Source organism: Alosa pseudoharengus, unplaced genomic scaffold (assembly GCF_046254945.1).
Source record: "Alosa pseudoharengus isolate Yale_2024_CS ecotype anadromous, Long Island Sound unplaced genomic scaffold, YU_APseudo_1.1 YU_APseudo_1.1_scf_6, whole genome shotgun sequence".
In the NCBI taxonomy this organism is placed as follows: Eukaryota; Metazoa; Chordata; class Actinopteri; order Clupeiformes; family Clupeidae; genus Alosa; species Alosa pseudoharengus.
The window spans coordinates 21,458,751-21,476,385 of NW_027468848.1; the positions used below are offsets into that span (position 1 = coordinate 21,458,751).

The window sequence follows — 17,635 nt, forward strand, 5'->3', positions numbered from 1 at the left end:
GTAGTGCTGTAGCTAAAGGAAACAGTTTTACCATGTTATTTTAATTAAATGGGGAAAACATTCAGCCGATTTTTATCGCCGTATAAAACACATAATGATGTTTTAACCGAGTGATTAATAAGCCTTAGCCTACTGCTTTGATGTGATGTTCCCGACTGTCAATGTCGTCAGGGGGTTACTAGCCTACTCATGCGCATATCGCCATGTTTATTGAACTCGGAGCAGTCCAGTCGCTGTGAGGAGCGTGCGTGGGCGTCGCTACATGAATCTCAGCTGATGTTTAGCGGGCTACCAGGCTTGCAATCAAGTTTTAATTTCGGAATTAAGCCTTTCCGAGTGGCATGTGCCGATTCGTTTGTTGTATGATACGCAAATAAAATAGTCTGCAAACGTGCATACCGAGAGAAATGCATTAACCATCGGAACGGTAAGATTTATTGTTGACTAGCTCACGGCTAACGTTAGCTATTCATTCTGGAAAGGGACGTCGTAGTTAGCAAGCTAACATTAGCTTGATGCTCAGGTTTGCTGTTATAGGCCATGGATTGAAGTATACAAACAGGCATACACACAGATACATATAAATACGCAAGAATTTAACTTAATATTGAACTGAGTTGCGCTTTGCGCTGTCAAGTTAGACAGATATTTATGGTCGATTTATTTTTGCCAGTAACAGTTCTTGTCTGGCTGCAACCTAGCCAGCTGATGTTAGCTGACCTGAGCTAACGTCACGCAACGCTAGTATTTAGGAAATTATGTGATTGCTGTTGCGCAGCAAATTAAACGTTGAATATTGCCTTTAGAAGCCAATACAATATTTACGATGGAGAGGATATGATTTAACATGGGTTATTTTCATCTTAACTACAATATACACGCTGCTCTTTAAAATGTACACAACTGGCTAGATAGCATGCTAAAGCAATTCATTATGGTTAAATGCCCATTATCAAGCTACTTCGCGGAAGCTATGCTAGGTAGCTAGCTATTTACAGTCACGAGAGGTGTTGCGTTCAATGTGTTCCGAATGGAAACAAGGGTTTCCCAACTAGGCCTGCTTTCCAGTGTCACCATGGACCTCCGTGACAACCCTTACCTTTAAGTTGTAACATGTTCATTGCTTCATCACCTACTCCCACTTTACCTAATGAAATTGCCTACATGCTCTTACCCTCACAGCTGGCGGTCAGATGTTGAAGTCCAGTAGACTCTTAATACCTACACCTGCTCAACAGGGACTAAAGTCTTTTGGCGTGCTGTGATACTCCACTGGAAAGAGCAACAAGTGTGATGAATTGATACATTGGAAACTTTTTTTGCGATTCTGTTGTGTGATCCGAGTAAACAACAAACATCCAGGATGTCAATTACAAACACACCGACCAGTAACGATGCCTGCCTTAGCATTGTGCACAGCTTGATGTGCCATCGGCAGGGTGGCGAAAGCGAAAGCTTCTCCAAACGAGCTATTGAAAGCCTGGTAAAGAAACTGAAAGAAAAGAAGGATGAACTGGACTCTTTAATCACTGCTATAACCACAAATGGAGCTCACCCTAGCAAGTGTGTGACAATTCAGCGCACTCTGGATGGTCGACTACAGGTAGGGATGAACACAAATAGCTCAAAAAGGCTTTTAGAGCAAGACATTCAACTATCTGTTTCTGTGCAGATTGTTGGATGCACTTTGCAGTCTGTGCTTCTGGGTTCATGTATACCTTAGTCATTTCTTTGTCAGACCCTGATTTCAATTGTCTTATCGCAGGTGGCTGGGCGCAAAGGTTTCCCCCATGTGATCTACGCACGGTTATGGAGATGGCCCGACTTGCACAAAAACGAGCTCAAGCATGTGAAGTACTGCCAGTACGCATTTGATCTCAAGTGTGACAGCGTCTGCGTCAACCCCTATCACTATGAAAGGGTGGTGTCCCCAGGCATTGGTGAGAGAAACACTTGTTTCTGTTTTTCCAGTGCATCAAGTACAAACTCTGTGAAGTCTACAGCTGATCTACTACTCACAATATGTCTTCATATCATTTGCAGATCTGTCAGGATTAACACTAACCAGCTCTGGTAAGTGGTTAGCCAATCATATGATTTAATCAACAGTCAATTTCAAATTGTAGTCTAGTAATGGTTGTTCAGTTCTGTACTTTCTGAAACTTTATTTGTGAGTGATTTTGTGTCTTTCACCTTAATGCAGATGCTGTATTAGTAAACTCATGTGGTAATATTACATCGGCTGCTGTATGACTTCTACATGACTGCTGCTCCTGACGCTCTTTCTCTCCCTCAGGGCCCAGCTCTGGTTTAATGGTGAAAGATGAGTACGAGTACGACGGCCCGTCTTCCCTGCCCAGCATCGAGGGGGGTCACTCGATACAGACCATCCAGCACCCCCCCTCCACCCGTGCGGGCCCCTCCGAGTCCTTCAGCAGCCCTGCCCTCCTGCCCCCCTCGGACGCAGGCAGCTCGGCCTCCACATCTGCCTTCCCGGGCATCGCCGTCGGATCAAGTGAGACGCAACCAGGGTTCCCGTTCATAACGGCTGCCTCCTTTTTTCCTCCATTATTTCCCTCTTCTTCCCTCCTTGTCCTCATATCTCCCCATTCACCAACAAGACTGGTGGTCTCGCCAGTGTTATGACACCATTGCTTGTCACTTTGCAGTATGCCTTAGTCATCATTTTGTTAGTGTCTGTGTACTTGTGTGTACTAGATTATAGTATGTTGGTACCCTGTCTTTTAGGAATTCAGTAATCCATGTAGTTTTGCCATTGTCTTTCTCTACTGATGGAGATTTTCAGCTCATTCCCATCATCCATCACAGCTAGTGTCCATTTTAGGAGTGATTTTGAAAAGCTTTCTGGAAGCAGTCCATTTTGGCCGGGTTGAAAGCTCTCGACTGCCTGGTCTGGCGTGGTCCGGCCTGGCCTGGTCGTGTGGTGGTGCGCGCCTGTGTGTTGTGTTGTTTTCCCGACTGTTCCTGTGTGTGTGTGTGTGTGTGTGTGTGTGTGTGTGTGTGTGTGTGTGTGTGTGCCCCGCACCAATCCTCCTGCCGCTTCTCTTCCCCAGCCCAGTCCAGTAGCCTGTTGCCAGGCTGCCGCGGGGAGGGGCTGCTGCCGACGGCCGCCGCCCGGACGGCACGAGGAGCCCAGCAGAACGGCTTCTCCCCCGCCACGCCGGCCACTTTCCACCACAGTAAGGCCCCACCCAACCCCACCCCTGCCCTACCCTCCCGAAAACCCCCAACCTGTCTCTCTGTCCACACACGGGGGCCCGTAACCACCCCCTCCACCACGTTTCTCTTGAGGGGGGATGGAAAGCTTTTCAACATCATCCTAGGGCAGTGGTCTTTGACGCTTTTCTGTTCCCTGTCAATTAGTGGCACCACAGGGTCAGAACATGTTTAATTCCGTTTGTGAACCATTATATAATCCCTTTGGGGGTGGTTGTTGTTTGAGGACCACTGCACTAGAGCATCCTGTCAAAAAGATACACCTGCTCTTTTCCATTGGTTGGTGCTGACTAGTCTCTCATCCTCCATGCCTCCATGCTCCTCATGCCTCCTGCATGGTCTCCTCCTCATGGTCTTTTTTTCCCCCTTTTTAAAACATGTTTAGTGGTGTGAAGTTGGGTTGAGGGGACTATTTGTCTTTTTTGTGGGTTTTGAATGTAAATCTTTGTAAACGTCTATCCACACTTCACCCTTGTGTAGATGCTACCTCCAACTGGGCAAGAACCAGCAGCTTTACCCCCAACATGCCTCACCATCAGAACGGACACCTACAGCATCACCCCCCGATGCCCCATCCTGGACACTACTGTAAGCATCCACAGCACAACAGGTTTGCACTGTTTTATGAGTGAGCGTAATGGCACGTAGCAGGTGTCCAATGTTTTTTTCTTTTTTTTGTTCAGGGCCAGAACACAGTGAACTTGCGTTCCAGCCTCCAATTTCAAACCACCCTGGTAGGACAGCGATCACAATATTGACCTGTTTGACATTCACTAATTCACAAATTTCAAATGAATAAAACGATTTTGCTCTTCACCCCCCAGCGCCGGATTACTGGTGCTCTATTGCCTACTTCGAGATGGACGTGCAGGTGGGCGAGACGTTCAAGGTGCCTTCTAGCTGCCCCATTGTGACAGTGGATGGGTATGTGGACCCGTCCGGGGGAGATCGCTTCTGCCTGGGCCAGCTGAGCAACGTCCACCGCACAGAGGCCATTGAGAGAGCCAGGTAAAGCCCCATGTAGTGTTCTGATGTCCTCTGCGCCATCTTTTAATACTGGAAAGTGATGCTTCCTCTTAGTAAATGTGTGTAAAATGTTTGTGAGCCTCATGAATAAGAATGCACCACACAAAAGGCTTTCAAACTCTAATAATAATACTATCCCAAACTAAGCTCAAGATCGCATACCTTTACTATTACATTACTTTACATTCACAGTGACACACTTTTTTCAAGTAGTGAGTGTTAAAAACATGCAAAGGAGAAATTGATTGTGTACATGTTGTTGCTAGGATGTTGCTATGTTTTGTTTAGCTAAATTGCTAGCTCATTGACTTGGCTAAGGCAGGTAGCTAAGCAACGACCCATTGTTGGAAAAAAAATGTGTAACTTTTTTAGAAGCCTCACTTTTTTTCCTGCTTGCACCTCGCTTCAAAAAAAAACGAGGAGTGTTGCAACGGTCAGTCACACCGCTCCTTAGGGAAACCATTGAATTTAAGCGTCTGGACGAGAAACATTGAACCCCCTCCCCAGTTCTAGATGCTCAGAAATAGTATGAAACCTGATGCCCGTTGAATGTGTCCATGCTTTTTCCAGACTACACATTGGGAAAGGTGTCCAGCTGGAGTGCAAAGGGGAGGGCGACCTGTGGGTGCGCTGCCTGAGTGACCACGCCGTGTTTGTCCAGAGCTACTACCTGGACCGCGAGGCCGGCCGGGCCCCGGGGGACGCCGTGCACAAGATCTATCCCAGTGCCTACATTAAGGTACCGCTGGCTCTCTGCACGTCCACACAGCCAATGCATATTGATTGAAAGTAATTTAATCCAAAGCCCAAGTGTAGCGAATGTGGGAGAGTGTAAGCCCACAGCACTGATATGGTTCCATGATTTTAGTACCACCCATGCACCATCTGACTCCTCATTTCCAATTAGCAGCACCAGCCGGCTCCTGTATTCTGGTCTAGCTGGTTGAAACAAAACCCCTGGAAACATTCTGACTCTTGGTCCCTACAGTGCGCTGGCAGGCTTTTATTGTCAGAACTTGTCACTCTCTGGCAGCGGAATGAAATTGCCACTGGCATGTTCTACGAAATGAGCAATTGGGACATCGTGCTTCTCAGCTCCTCATTCTAAAACGGCCTTTTCTCAGACGGTCTCAGACTGTGTATTTACATTTCTTCATAAAGTCATCCACAGTGGTAGACGTCCATCCATATGTGTATGTGTGCTGCACCCATGACCTGGCTGTTTGCTCCTTGCCTTGTAGAGATCAAGGAACACTACAACAAATGGAATTTCTATTCGTGTGTGTGTGTGTGTGTGTTTGTGTTTCCAGGTGTTTGACCTGCGTCAGTGCCACCGGCAGATGCAGCAGCAGGCGGCTACGGCACAAGCGGCGGCCGCGGCCCAGGCGGCAGCGGTGGCGGGGAACATCCCAGGGCCAGGGTCAGTGGGAGGAATCGCGCCGGCCATCAGTGAGTCCCTCTCTTTCTTCCAGTTCAGGCTTCACATAGGCTCAGTGTAGTGAACGAACACTGGGAGGTTTCACTAAGGGATTATAGTCAATACCAGTGGGGCACTGGTCAACTGGAAATGGGAAAGGACCTCCTAAATGTTGTGTCTTATTGTTATGTGGTTTGTAATATTCAAGTTTGTCTTTTACATGAGGATGCAGCTATAGAATAGGGTTACGTTACAGCTAAAACGGTTGACTGCAACATAAGCCCTGCTCTCTCCGACTCCTGCACAGGTCTGTCTGCAGCGGCAGGCATTGGTGTGGACGACCTGCGGCGCCTGTGCATCCTGCGCATGAGCTTTGTGAAGGGCTGGGGCCCTGACTACCCGCGCCAGAGCATCAAAGAGACGCCCTGCTGGATCGAGATCCACCTGCACCGCGCCCTGCAACTGCTGGACGAGGTGCTCCACACCATGCCCATCGCTGACCCACAGCCCCTCGACTAACCTGTTTCTCCAAACAGCTACAAACAAAACACTCACAAACAAACAAACAAACGAACGAGAGAGACCTGAGACTCTCCCGCCCTCCTCGTCTTCACTGTGATGCCTCCTGGCAAATGGGGAAGCCCAGGGAGAATCCCCACTCATCCCAATGCCCCTGACAGGAGACAACGGCTTCTGTATGAGTTTCGGAGTTCTGTTCTGTCACCAGGAATGCAAAGATCACTTTTTCTTTTTTTTTTTTTTGACTTCACTGGTAGTTTTTTTTTCTTCTATGTATCCGTTACCTCACAGCTTCTCCCTAAAAGGAGTCTATGAGACTGCCACAGCAACAAAGAGAACATAGGGGTAGTGAGGGTAGGAGATAATTAAGGGGAGGTTTTGTTTATTTTCCTTCACCCCTGTCCTCCTCGATAGGTCAGGATTCTAGGCTGTTACCCTGGGATTAGAGTTGCATGTGTGGCAGAACATTTGGTGAGAGGAGATGGTTTAATTTCCGCTCATCCCAATTCATCTCCTCCACTGATAATGCAGGTGATTTGGTTGAACGAGAAGATGGGGCAAGTATATTTATACAAATGTGTGTGGGTGTTTGACTTTTTCCATCTTGTGCATATTTTACAAAGTAATTGTGATAATGTATTTTAGCACCTTTTGATATATAATAATGTTAATTCCATATCCCAGAGGAAAGCGCTATGGATTGAATGATAATTGTGTCGCATAGATTAAGATCCAGTACCCACACTAGAAAGATTTTATCCTTTTTTTAAATTTTTTAATGTTTATCCTTTTTTTTGTTTAAGTGGCATAGTACATCAAGATAAACTGAGTTTGACATTTTGCACTAAGCTATATAAATATATGTATATGTTTTTTTTTTTTCCAAGTAGCTAACCACACTCACTGTAGTTATTTTATTTTTTTAATGCATGTGAAATTTTGCATGCGAGTGGCAAAAACGATTATTATTGGTTCTTGTCCTAGAATGTCCTACTGACTACAGTGGCTTGCCATGAACAGATAATTAACTGTTTGGAATGCTCTTCAAATCATTGGTGTGAATCTTGACTCCAGTTAAGAACACCTAATTGCTAAGCTAAAGGCTTACACCTTATTCAAAAGATCCACAGAAGGATGAGCCCAGCAGGTGAACTGCCACCTTGACTTTGCCCAAATACTGACGCTGTACATCAGCATCTCTCCATTTCATTTTGTTTTCTTTTTTGGTTCTCTGCCCGACCATTCAGTTTACTGATGTCTGGATTGCCCTCCAAAATAAATAAACATCTTTCATGAAGTGTCCTAGAGCCATACTACAAAGCTGTCGTTTTACCGTGTAGGTTTCTTTTTCTAAAAGGCCTGTTAAAGTGGATATTACTTTGTGTGAATTCTTGCCATTTTCATTTCTTACTTTAAAAGCAGCTTTAAAAGAGTTTTACTTACACTTTTATGGATTTTTCCATTTCAGCAGATCTAGTTGCATTCTATATTGTATAATATAATTAGCAAATAGCAATATTAAATATGTTTAAATTAACCTGTATGAGGCATATTACTGATCATGTCAAGTGATAGTATGGTATTATTGCATTAAGCAAATTGCTCTGACAGAATTCTTTTTTTTAGTTCTGCCATAAACACTGAACAGTTAGAGGGCAATAAAAAGTTATTTCTTACATATTTGGTCAAGTCTTTGTGAAGTGAACATACATACAAAGGGTGACAAACTGTGATGCAGACACTAAGTTAAATAGGTGCAGGCATTCCCACCTACTAGCATACACTAGAGACCACAAGGTCTATGCACTTCCAACAATGATAATTTCTTTTGTTAAATATTCACCATACAATTCTATTCATACTTGGTTGAAATAGGTTGACGTTAACCTTGTGTCAGTAATATTGACTTTTGAAACAGCAGATTAATTCATCGTAAATCTATATAATAATATAATAATATACCACAAATGAACCTATTCATATCTGTCAACATAATCTGAAGCCCAAAAGGATGCAAGCACAACTCAATGAGAAGCACAGCACTTTGTAGTAGGCTTTCTTCTGCTGCGTAGCAGCGTCACATTTAACCCATTTCCCAGTGGGGGAGGGGAGGTCAAGGATAAGGAGAAATTAAGCATCACTTACACACAAAACAAACAGGAAAAACAGGCTTTTTTTAGAATGAAACTGCCTTTATTAAGTAACTTTTAATATCAGAAAATAAAACTCTTAATTCTCTTTACAGCAAATATATAGTATCAGTGCTTTGGCCACATGACACATGAAGGCCATTAATCATAAAATATAATTTGCATTTAACCTTATTTTGTAGAACATATATGCCCTAATGTGTCCCTACATACACATAATGAAGGTAGTAAAATTAGCAAATACTTACTGTTGGTGCAGTGAGCCAATATGTACACACTGTACCGATAAACAATATCTGCACATATATATATATATATATATATCATTTCATTTATAGTTTGGTGACGTACAGACATATGCATCTTACATGTTAGATCCTTGGCCTTTTAGTTGCAGTGTACAATGTGGTATGTTATGAAAACATGCTTATGTGCACATTCCTCCTTGCCAAAAAGTCTAGTTAATCTTATTTTCAATACTGTTAAACTGCACTACAAGCGGAGGGCACTGACAATCAACAGTGCACTGCAGCTCACCGAGAGATTTTGCTCATACTATAGAAAAAAATATATAACCTTATCTTTAAAATTGTAATATATATATATTTATTTATAGGCATATGAAATGTAACTTCTAGAAGAAATAAAAAATAAAGTTCTGTACAATTTTAACCAATCTACATTTAAAAAAACAATGCAAAAAATGTCAAGAGTAATCTTGAGAGGTTATGGACCAATGTGTTCTCCATCCGTTTGACCAGGACTCGTCAAGTACGTGGCCTTTGTCTGCGGCTCTAAAACACTGGGTTTGCAGTAGTGGTCGGAGGAAGAATTGTGTGGGCTGTTGTGCCGTGTTGTCAGTGGACAACGTGTACCTTTCTACATTGATGAGCACATCACAGAGAAAAGCAACTCACCCCTAATACAGCTTGCTCCCGCTCCCGCCCCCCCTACACACACACAAACACACACCGACGCATGAGAACAGGTGTGGCCTTAGCCTTCACATTTGTGGAACTCCCCACGCCATGTACTTAGGACGTACCTGGCGCAAAAGATTTTTCTATCTGCGGACCTGCTGACTGTCTCAGACCACAGAGTGAATGATCTGGCTGGTTCCTTTAAGGCAATAAAGTTGTCAGTTATTTGAATCAGGCGATGTAATGAGAACCATCTCAGACAGCCGCATTCTCAACACTGTTTGAGTTCCCTGCCTAGAATTCTAGAGTTCAAGAGTTCACTTTTTCACTTGACTCTCCCTGCTACAAGAGAAAACTGTACAGGTTAAGCTGGAATGTCAGTGCAAGAACCACACCCATTTCCACTACATCGAAGACCACTATCCTGTACATCTACTGTTTCATTTACAAAGATGAAAAAACAAACAAAAAGCTCATAGTTGGCGTCTAGTGTTTTAGCTAAACTAGCCGAGACGATGGTTCAAAGGCCGCAGACATGCTTTTTGTAAGTTAGAGTTCTATGGTAACACAACGCCCACAAAACTAAGGTTGGATTTTAATCAAGTGGAATTGGATTAGGCACGAGTTAATGTAAACGTAACTAGAAAAATAAAATCGAAGCATGTTCTTTGAAGAAATGGAAAGCACGGCAGTGCATAACACTTCTTAATTCCCAAGGAAAAACCTACTCCAGCAACTTTCAGCAATTTGAGGATGAAAATGTAAAAAAAATATTCAAAAATAAGAGGGAAAAAATAAAAGATACATGAAATCAACATAGCAGCTAAACACATGGGGTGTTTTAAAATGACAGGAAAAAAGTTAGACATTAGCCTTGATTTAAAGTTTGCTTTAACCGTACGTTTTAACATTTCTGGAAATAAAAATACAAATTATAAAAAAATAACAGGATTAATGTAATGCAAAAATAAAACTCCATATTCTTTGATATTTCCTTATTCTTACTTTAACACCCCCCCCCCCCCCCCCCCCTTTCTAACTACCAGCTACATCCCAAGGACCAGTCCCAAACATTACATTAAGTAGTACACATGCACCCCCATGGACCTCCCTTCTCACACCTCAGATCAGCTCAAATGCTACCTAGCTTGACAGCCTGGGTCTGGTACACAAATGCAAATGGGATATGCACTGTGTAGAATACTGTGAGTGCATACTACTCTGGAAAGACCGGGGTGCCCAGGGCCGGTCGAACATGGGGCAGCGACGATGGGCGTCACTCTCTTGGAAGCGAGTAGTGGCCACCTCCTCGAGAGGTTGGACCACAGAACTGGTGGTCGGGAGGGGAGTTGGAGGTGGTGCTGTCGCTGGAGGATGAGAAGGCAGGGCCGTAGTTGGGGAACTTGTGTGCATCCGAGCTGAGGTAGCCGCTCTGCACAAACTGGGCCATGGGGTGCTCCAGGGCTTCCTGAAAGGTGGGTGAGAGGCGCGGGGTACCTGGCTGGCTGTCGCGGAACGAGGGGGCGCGGGCATCGAAGAGATGGATGCCCTGCTCGAAGGGGTTCCACACCATCGGCACGGGATTGACCAAGGGCGCCGCTGTCGCTAGGGGAAGACTGTCGAAGCCTGGGGGATCCAGCCCAGCCAGGTCCTCAGACCCTGCAGGGAGCATGGAGGACTCCCCAAACCAGAAGCTACCACCACCACCACCACCTCCACCCCCACCCCCACCTCCACCGCTGCTGCTGCTGCTGCTGTTGCTGTTGAATGGACTCGTGGGACTGAAGTCAGCCATGCGGTTTCCTCCACCACTGTAGAACGAGTCGGAGGAGCCACTGCCGAGGGAGCTCGAGCTGTCGTTGCGATAGCTGGCGGTGATGCGGGCTGAGCCATTGCCGGTTCCCCGGTGGACTCCGCTGGGCAGGGCTGTGTTTGAGTGGAGCCATGCCCCGTGGGCGGCCGTTTCGAAGCCGACGTCGGTACCGTTGCAGTGAAAGTCGTTGTCATCTGTGCTCATATCAACGCAGCTGCCTGTGCGCAGGGCGATGTGTGCTTCTATCTCTTCGCGAGCTCGGTCAACATTCTCAGGCATTCCTGTGACCTCAAACACAGGCTCTTTGTCGCGACTGGGTGTGACAATGTAGGTGTGAGTCTGCTGTTGAATTCGCTTTATGGTAGCACCTTTAGGCCCCACAACCAGACCCACTACACGGTATGGCACACGAACCTGGATGGTGGTTTGGCCAGGTAAGGTGGGGCCACCTGACAGACCAGGTGCGGCGGTGGTTAACGGTCCTGCCTTGTTCCGGGAGGCTCGAATGTGGGAAAAATGCTCAGCAGCTGAGAGGATCTCTCTCTTAGCCATGGCCACATCTTCTTTCCGGCCTGTAACTACAAATACTGGCTCCTCCCCTCTCACTGGTGTTTTGATGTAGGTGTTGGTCTTTGCCCTCAAAGCCTTGATTTTGCAACCTACAAGTGAGAAACCATGATTAGCAACAGACCTTTCACTTCCCACCGCAAGCACATCTATACACCACATACACACACCACATACACCACACCAGGTTTTCCACTAAGACAACGTGCCAACTTGGACATGTATATCAGTGCAGGTTCAGTTACTTTTCCGTTAAAGAAGCAAGCTAGCCGTACCACAGCCCAACTTCAGAAAGAAAGACAGCATACCGCTGCGCTGACTGTTCATCTACATCAACAACACAACACATAATCGACTACAACAATGAGTAGGATTGTGGTGAGGGCATAACTATGGTTGAGAGATAGCCTGGTTTATTAGAGGACTGGTGTTCGTACCAAATTAGAAGGTATGGCGTGGCCACGTTCAAACATGTAGCTAGCTAGCCCTATTTTTGCTAAGCACAATGCTAGTTCGCTAGCTAACATGTTGAGTTAGCCAAGTTACATTGCCCATCCCCTTTCCCTAAGTTGCCTTATGACATACATATTTAGTAGTTTCAAAATGGAGTGTGTTAAATCGATCGCATGATCACGGACCAGTTGGACAGAACCCTGTACGTCACCTTGGGCGATTTATTTGGTACAAAGCTAACATTAGCTTCCGGCTAAATATGTTGCTTCCAAGCAAGTTAGCTTGTTAGCTAATGATCCAAGGCGTTGCAAACTCACCCTGTCGGCCGACAATTTCAGCTACGTGTTCAGAACTAGGCACCTCGACACATTCCTTGGTATTGACGCTCTTTCTTCTCATATTAATCAGAGGTGGTTCATATCCAGGTTCCCCATACGGTATCATCATCCCAGGAACCGGCTGAGCAGATGAATCGTCAATCCCATCACTGTAGAGGACGACTGGCTCTTGGGCCTCATGTCCTGGGAGCATGACAGAGCCTAGCCCTGAGACATGGGCCTGTGCGAGCAGTGAATGGTTCACAGATTCATTCTCATTTAGTGCCTCTTCGTCTGATTTCTCTTCGTCGTCCTCCTCCGTTCCAGCTTGGTTGAGCGGTAAAGGCTGAAGATCCAAAACAGCTCCTAGCAAGCTGAAAGGCGAGGTCCGACATGGATGAGGAAGGGTTGGCTGTTCAGTTTGGCTTTGAGCGAGGTGGTCATCGATGCCCATGCCGGCAAATGTTTGGACTAGTGGCGGGAGCTCAGGCTCCGTTTCCTCGTTCTCCAACAAAGATGTGCTACTGGGCATGGTCAATGCTTGACGGTTTTCCTAGACAATTACGATGTAACACGTGAGGAACAAAGTAAATCATATAATAACGGAATTAAAATATCGTTGGCTTAATACGTTACACCCGTTTTGGCTGTAACGGCCAATGTTTTTGGACCTTTTTTTCTATTAAAGTGGCTACAGTCCTCCAGCCTTCCCTTGGCTTCTTTGTCTCATCTTCACTGCAAGTAACCACGCCCTTGATCATATGAACTAATTTACTATTGGTCGTCCAAGCATTACATCACTGTAGTTGGTGTCGTGTAGACCATAACTATTGGCTGAGGGAGATATATAACATCCACCCATTCTATGTGATTGGCGGTTTAGTGGAAAAGGAAACGCATTGTGTTCGTTTTATGACTCAAAATACATAAACAAACTAATGATAAACATGTAACGAAATCTTTCACAATGCACACCACAGGCCATCATATGGTCGACTATTTTTTTTTAAAAAGACAATCATAATCAGTGTCATGGTAAAATGTCACTACGCTGGCAGCTTTTGTTCACGTGATTAGTGGACCCACTGACCCACTGACTTCACAAGAACCAGTAGGCCTACATCATGAATTCAAGAGTAGGCTAGGCCAGAGAATGTCTAATAATGTCTCTGGCTAGGCTAAGGCTACCATGGTAAGACTTAGTTTTCCCATAGCCTACGAATCATAGACAGTAAAAGATAGATACGAATCCACAAGAATCTTGCATTGGTAAAAATATAATATTGGATTGATTGGTTTATATGTCCAATGTTTTGTTTGACAATAACAATAAAACAAACCAGATTATAAATACATTTATTTCAGTTTTGCAAAACATTTTTTACTAAATCTTATTTAATCTTATTTTTTTTTTTAAATCCATTTTTAAATTGGTCTTAGGCTTAAGTTTCCGAAATGGCATACTGCACACTGCGTATAGCTTTATTATTTTGTCAAAAAGGGGCAGTATAGTAGGTCTACAGCAGTATTTTCAATTGTAGTTTCCCTGCTGGTGGAAAGACCTAAGTGCTCCCAGAGCAGGGGCATCCCTCTCTATCTTCAAGAAGCTCTTGAAGACCCAACTCTTTCAAGAGTATACCTCCTCTCCTAAAACACATCTAGCAATCCAACACACCTAACAAGCACTTACCATGTCCCTTTTTTCCTTCCTTCTACCTTTCTTCTTGAACCACTCAATCACCAAATCATCTTCAACTACACTTGACTAGTACAACTTTTGCACTCTCATCCTAATAGTAGTATTGATGTAGCAGTACTTATCTAAGGTCTCTTTGCAATGTAGCTTATTCCTCATTTTGCTTCACTTTGGATAAAAGCATCTGCCAAATGAATAAATGTATCACTTGATTCGTCACTTGGTGTTTACTCAGAGTCTTATGATGTTTAAGTCATGATGAGGGCCAAGTGCAGTGTCTTCTGTGCATATTGATTATAATTTCATTGCAAGCAGGCTTTGGCTAACTTTGTTCAAACTTATTTGGAATGAGACCTTAGGGGCCGGTGTCATTGTCATGGTCATTATCATTTTTCTGCATGGGTATCAGAGTGTTGTTTGATTATATACTCCGTTACTATACCCACTTATGAGCAAACAAGTTCTATAAATCATGATCTGATCCCCAGGCCTTATGTTTGACACCCCTGGATTAAAAGGTAGGCCTAATCATAAAAGTAGTGGTGTGTGTGGCTATCTTTGTGATCAAATACCCCTATATACCACTAGATGGAGTCATTTACCAACATTTCAAATTAAAGTGAAGTTCTTATGATGTGCCTGGCTACTAGTAAGTTCACGCGGCTTGATGAGTCAAAGTCAAAGTCTGCTTTATTGTCAATTTCTTCATATTCCAAGACATACAAAAAGATTGAAATGACGTTTCTCACCATCCCACGGTGGAGACAAGACATCATTTTACCAATTAAGTCCACAGACAAACATAACATTCAAGTAAACAATAAAAAGTAAATAAGAAGGCACATACAATGAATAAATAAGAGCAGCAAAATTGGGTTGAAATTGTGCAATTGTGCATAGACAGGCCAATAATGGCTGAGGTAGTTCTGTTTGACCTAAGTAAGCAAGTGGCATAGTGGTGCAAGTTATGTAAGAGCAGCAGAAGTGTGTTGTGTTTTCAGGACAACAGGACAACAACAACAAGTTGCAAAGTGTGCAAATGTACAAGTGGAGTAGTGCAAGTGGAGTAGTGCAAGGCAGCCATTGTGGGTCCAAAGTCCAGGATGTTAAGTAGCTGAGGGTGGAGGGGGGAGAGGGGGGAGAGAGTTCAGCATAACAGCGTGGTGTATGAAGCTGTTGGTGATTCTGGTGGTGCGGGAGCGCAGGCTTCTGTACCTCTTCCCAGAGGGCATAGATCAAACAAATTGTGAGCGGGGTGACTTGCATGTTGGTCAAATATAACAAGGAGAATAGTAATAATAAACAACAATATCAATTCAATCAATAGCCTAATAAAAATAAGCTATGAAAATGAGGGGAAAGGCAATAATAAAACAATAATGTCCATTCAATCAATAATATAAAAACAATGACATGGTAAGACTACATTAAGGAGAATATCAATAATAAACAATAATGTCAAATTAATTAACAGCCTAATGAAAATAAAACAATATTATAGAAACCATAACACATAAGCGCTTAAACAACTAAGTAGGCCTACATGTTTAATAGGAATGTCTTTAGACCCCTCTTAAACGACCCAAAACTACCACAGGAACGGAGAGCACTGGGCAACTCATTCCACCAACATGGAACCACTGAGGAATAACTAACTTCACCTCGGTTGAGGAATAGAGTCTTGAATTAGACCTAGTTTTTATGACTGGTCGACATAACAGATGCTCATCAGAAGACCGCAGTGGGCGGTTGGGGATGTAATTGGCTTGATGGTAATTTGTTTGGTTTATTTATTAGCCTACGTACACAACAAATAATGTGTACATGTATTATCTTATTTTGTTTTATTGTAATTTTATTGTAATTTCGGCATCTTTGAAAACGAGCTACCCTACATTTCCGAGAAATAAATAATGAATTCCCATTTCCCATTGAGTGACCACACATGGAGTGCGTTTCTCAGGTGTCTAAGCAACGCTACATACAATCGAATTTCGTCCGGCTAATGTTGCACCAACAAGAGATGAACGATAGATAGGCTAGCACTTCGAGAAACACACCCGACTAACAGATTTACATCAATTATGCTCTAAACAGTTCGCGTCTGATGTTGATAAGAGTTAACTACGTGTGCTCCAGAAAACATTAGCCAAAATGTATGGTCGCTCCCCTCGAGTTACTTCTTTTACAGTGGGATGTACCCCATCTAAACTGGGTCCAGGATCATACGAAGTCAACCATTTCCAAACCAGTGCATCGGGTAGGTTCTAAGTGGAGGTAAGGTAATATAAATGATATGTCATGTCAGTTACATCAGTTCATGCTGTTTAGTAAGTTGCTTGAACTTGAAAAATGAGTAGCCTAGCCTAAGCTACTGTGCTGAGCAGTCACCATAATGTGTGTGTGCACTGTGATTAGCACTGGTGGGTTGGCTGCATTAACATTTTAACAATCTAGGTCACAACTTAAATAAGTCCATTTTAAATGTATTTCGTGTTATAATTAACCTAATAGTACCTTTTAAGCAGTAACATAGGCCTATTATCAAGCAGTGTTCTCAATATCTCTCCACTATGTATCCCCCACCCAGATGGCTATGCACCATTTCTATCACTAACTAAGAGACAGACATTGTTCCACCATTCTGATGATGAGTTGTCTACCCCAGGCCCAGGCCAGTACAACTCCTTGGCCAAGGTGTTATAAAAAGTTCATTGAAAATGCAGTTGATCACTTTTTTTAGTTATCCACTGTTTCGTATTGATGCAAATGATTACCGTTACTGTCATTTTGTAGAGTCATGTTGTTGGAGGACAGAGTCTCCAAAATCGCTCAAGGCGCTTTGAGGAGTCGGTCCCAGCTGTGCCCGGCCCAGGAGCATATGATCTTTCCCTAACAATTGGATCTAAACATAAGGTTACCAAACAGAGGGAGTATAAGAAATTGGTATGTTAACACTTAAATAACACGGTTATACGGCACAAAATGGCATAATTGCTGTTTTTTTTTGTGTGAAATCCTAAACCCAATGTGTAACACCTTGTTTTTTCCACACTTTCAGCAGGCTGTACCTAATCGCATCAAGTTCATTCAACAACCTGACATCCCCTCCATCCCATATCCTGGACAGTCTTATGGCTATGAGGAGAACGACCAGGGACTGCTCTGCAAACAGGTGCCTCCAGACAGGGATGACACATTGGGACCTGCTTTCTACAATCCGCTGAAGGTGAGAAATTAAATCTCATCCAAGTACAAAACAAAGGGAAGCGTACATTCAGTGAAATGCAGCCAAATGTCATTTTTGAAATAATGGCAAAAATTACATTTGACCAAATGTAGTCGATTCTGGGCAACTGATTTTCTGTTTGTAACATATGCACTGACCCCCGAAAACCACTTACCAGTACTGTGCCCCCCCCCCCACACACACACTTATCTTCCTTGTTTTCCCTCTATTGACAACATAAAACAGGAATGTGCGTGCCAACTGTATGAGACTGGTCCACTCCATTAGCAG

The 17,635-nt window shown here is 43.9% G+C and overlaps 3 protein-coding genes across 4 annotated transcripts in view; 2 read left to right on the forward strand and 1 right to left on the reverse strand.

Annotated features, from left to right (window-relative positions):
• Positions 1 to 210: 210 nt before the first annotated feature.
• On the forward strand, positions 211 to 7,875 carry smad4b (SMAD family member 4b). Of its 2 annotated transcripts, XM_076270222.1 has the most exons (12): positions 211 to 427; positions 1,183 to 1,603; positions 1,766 to 1,940; positions 2,044 to 2,073; positions 2,297 to 2,515; positions 3,075 to 3,200; positions 3,718 to 3,825; positions 3,921 to 3,971; positions 4,062 to 4,245; positions 4,834 to 5,002; positions 5,574 to 5,712; positions 5,988 to 7,875. In XM_076270222.1, the coding sequence occupies exons 2-12, from the start codon at positions 1,364 to 1,366 to the stop codon at positions 6,197 to 6,199; spliced, it is 1,653 nt and encodes a 550-aa protein (XP_076126337.1). In that variant the 5' UTR covers positions 211 to 427; positions 1,183 to 1,363; the 3' UTR covers positions 6,200 to 7,875. The 2 variants fall into 2 exon arrangements, with proteins under 2 accessions (XP_076126337.1, XP_076126338.1); XM_076270223.1 differs by lacking the exon at positions 3,075 to 3,200.
• A 2,406-nt stretch (positions 7,876 to 10,281) lies between these two features.
• Positions 10,282 to 13,149, reverse strand: mex3c (mex-3 RNA binding family member C). Its single transcript, XM_076270125.1, has 2 exons — positions 12,420 to 13,149; positions 10,282 to 11,741 (listed from the first exon to the last, which is right to left on the reverse strand). Exons 1-2 carry the CDS (start codon positions 12,949 to 12,951, stop codon positions 10,546 to 10,548), a joined length of 1,728 nt encoding a protein of 575 aa, XP_076126240.1. The 5' UTR covers positions 12,952 to 13,149; the 3' UTR covers positions 10,282 to 10,545.
• A 3,120-nt stretch (positions 13,150 to 16,269) lies between these two features.
• The window catches only part of stpg2 (sperm-tail PG-rich repeat containing 2), a 31,041-nt gene continuing 29,675 nt past the window's right edge, over positions 16,270 to 17,635 (forward strand). Inside the window, exons 1-4 of the mRNA XM_076271323.1 lie at positions 16,270 to 16,375; positions 16,706 to 16,812; positions 16,912 to 17,061; positions 17,180 to 17,344. Of these exons, the coding sequence (XP_076127438.1) occupies positions 16,270 to 16,375; positions 16,706 to 16,812; positions 16,912 to 17,061; positions 17,180 to 17,344 (528 nt within the window). The remainder of the gene's footprint in view (positions 16,376 to 16,705; positions 16,813 to 16,911; positions 17,062 to 17,179; positions 17,345 to 17,635) is intronic.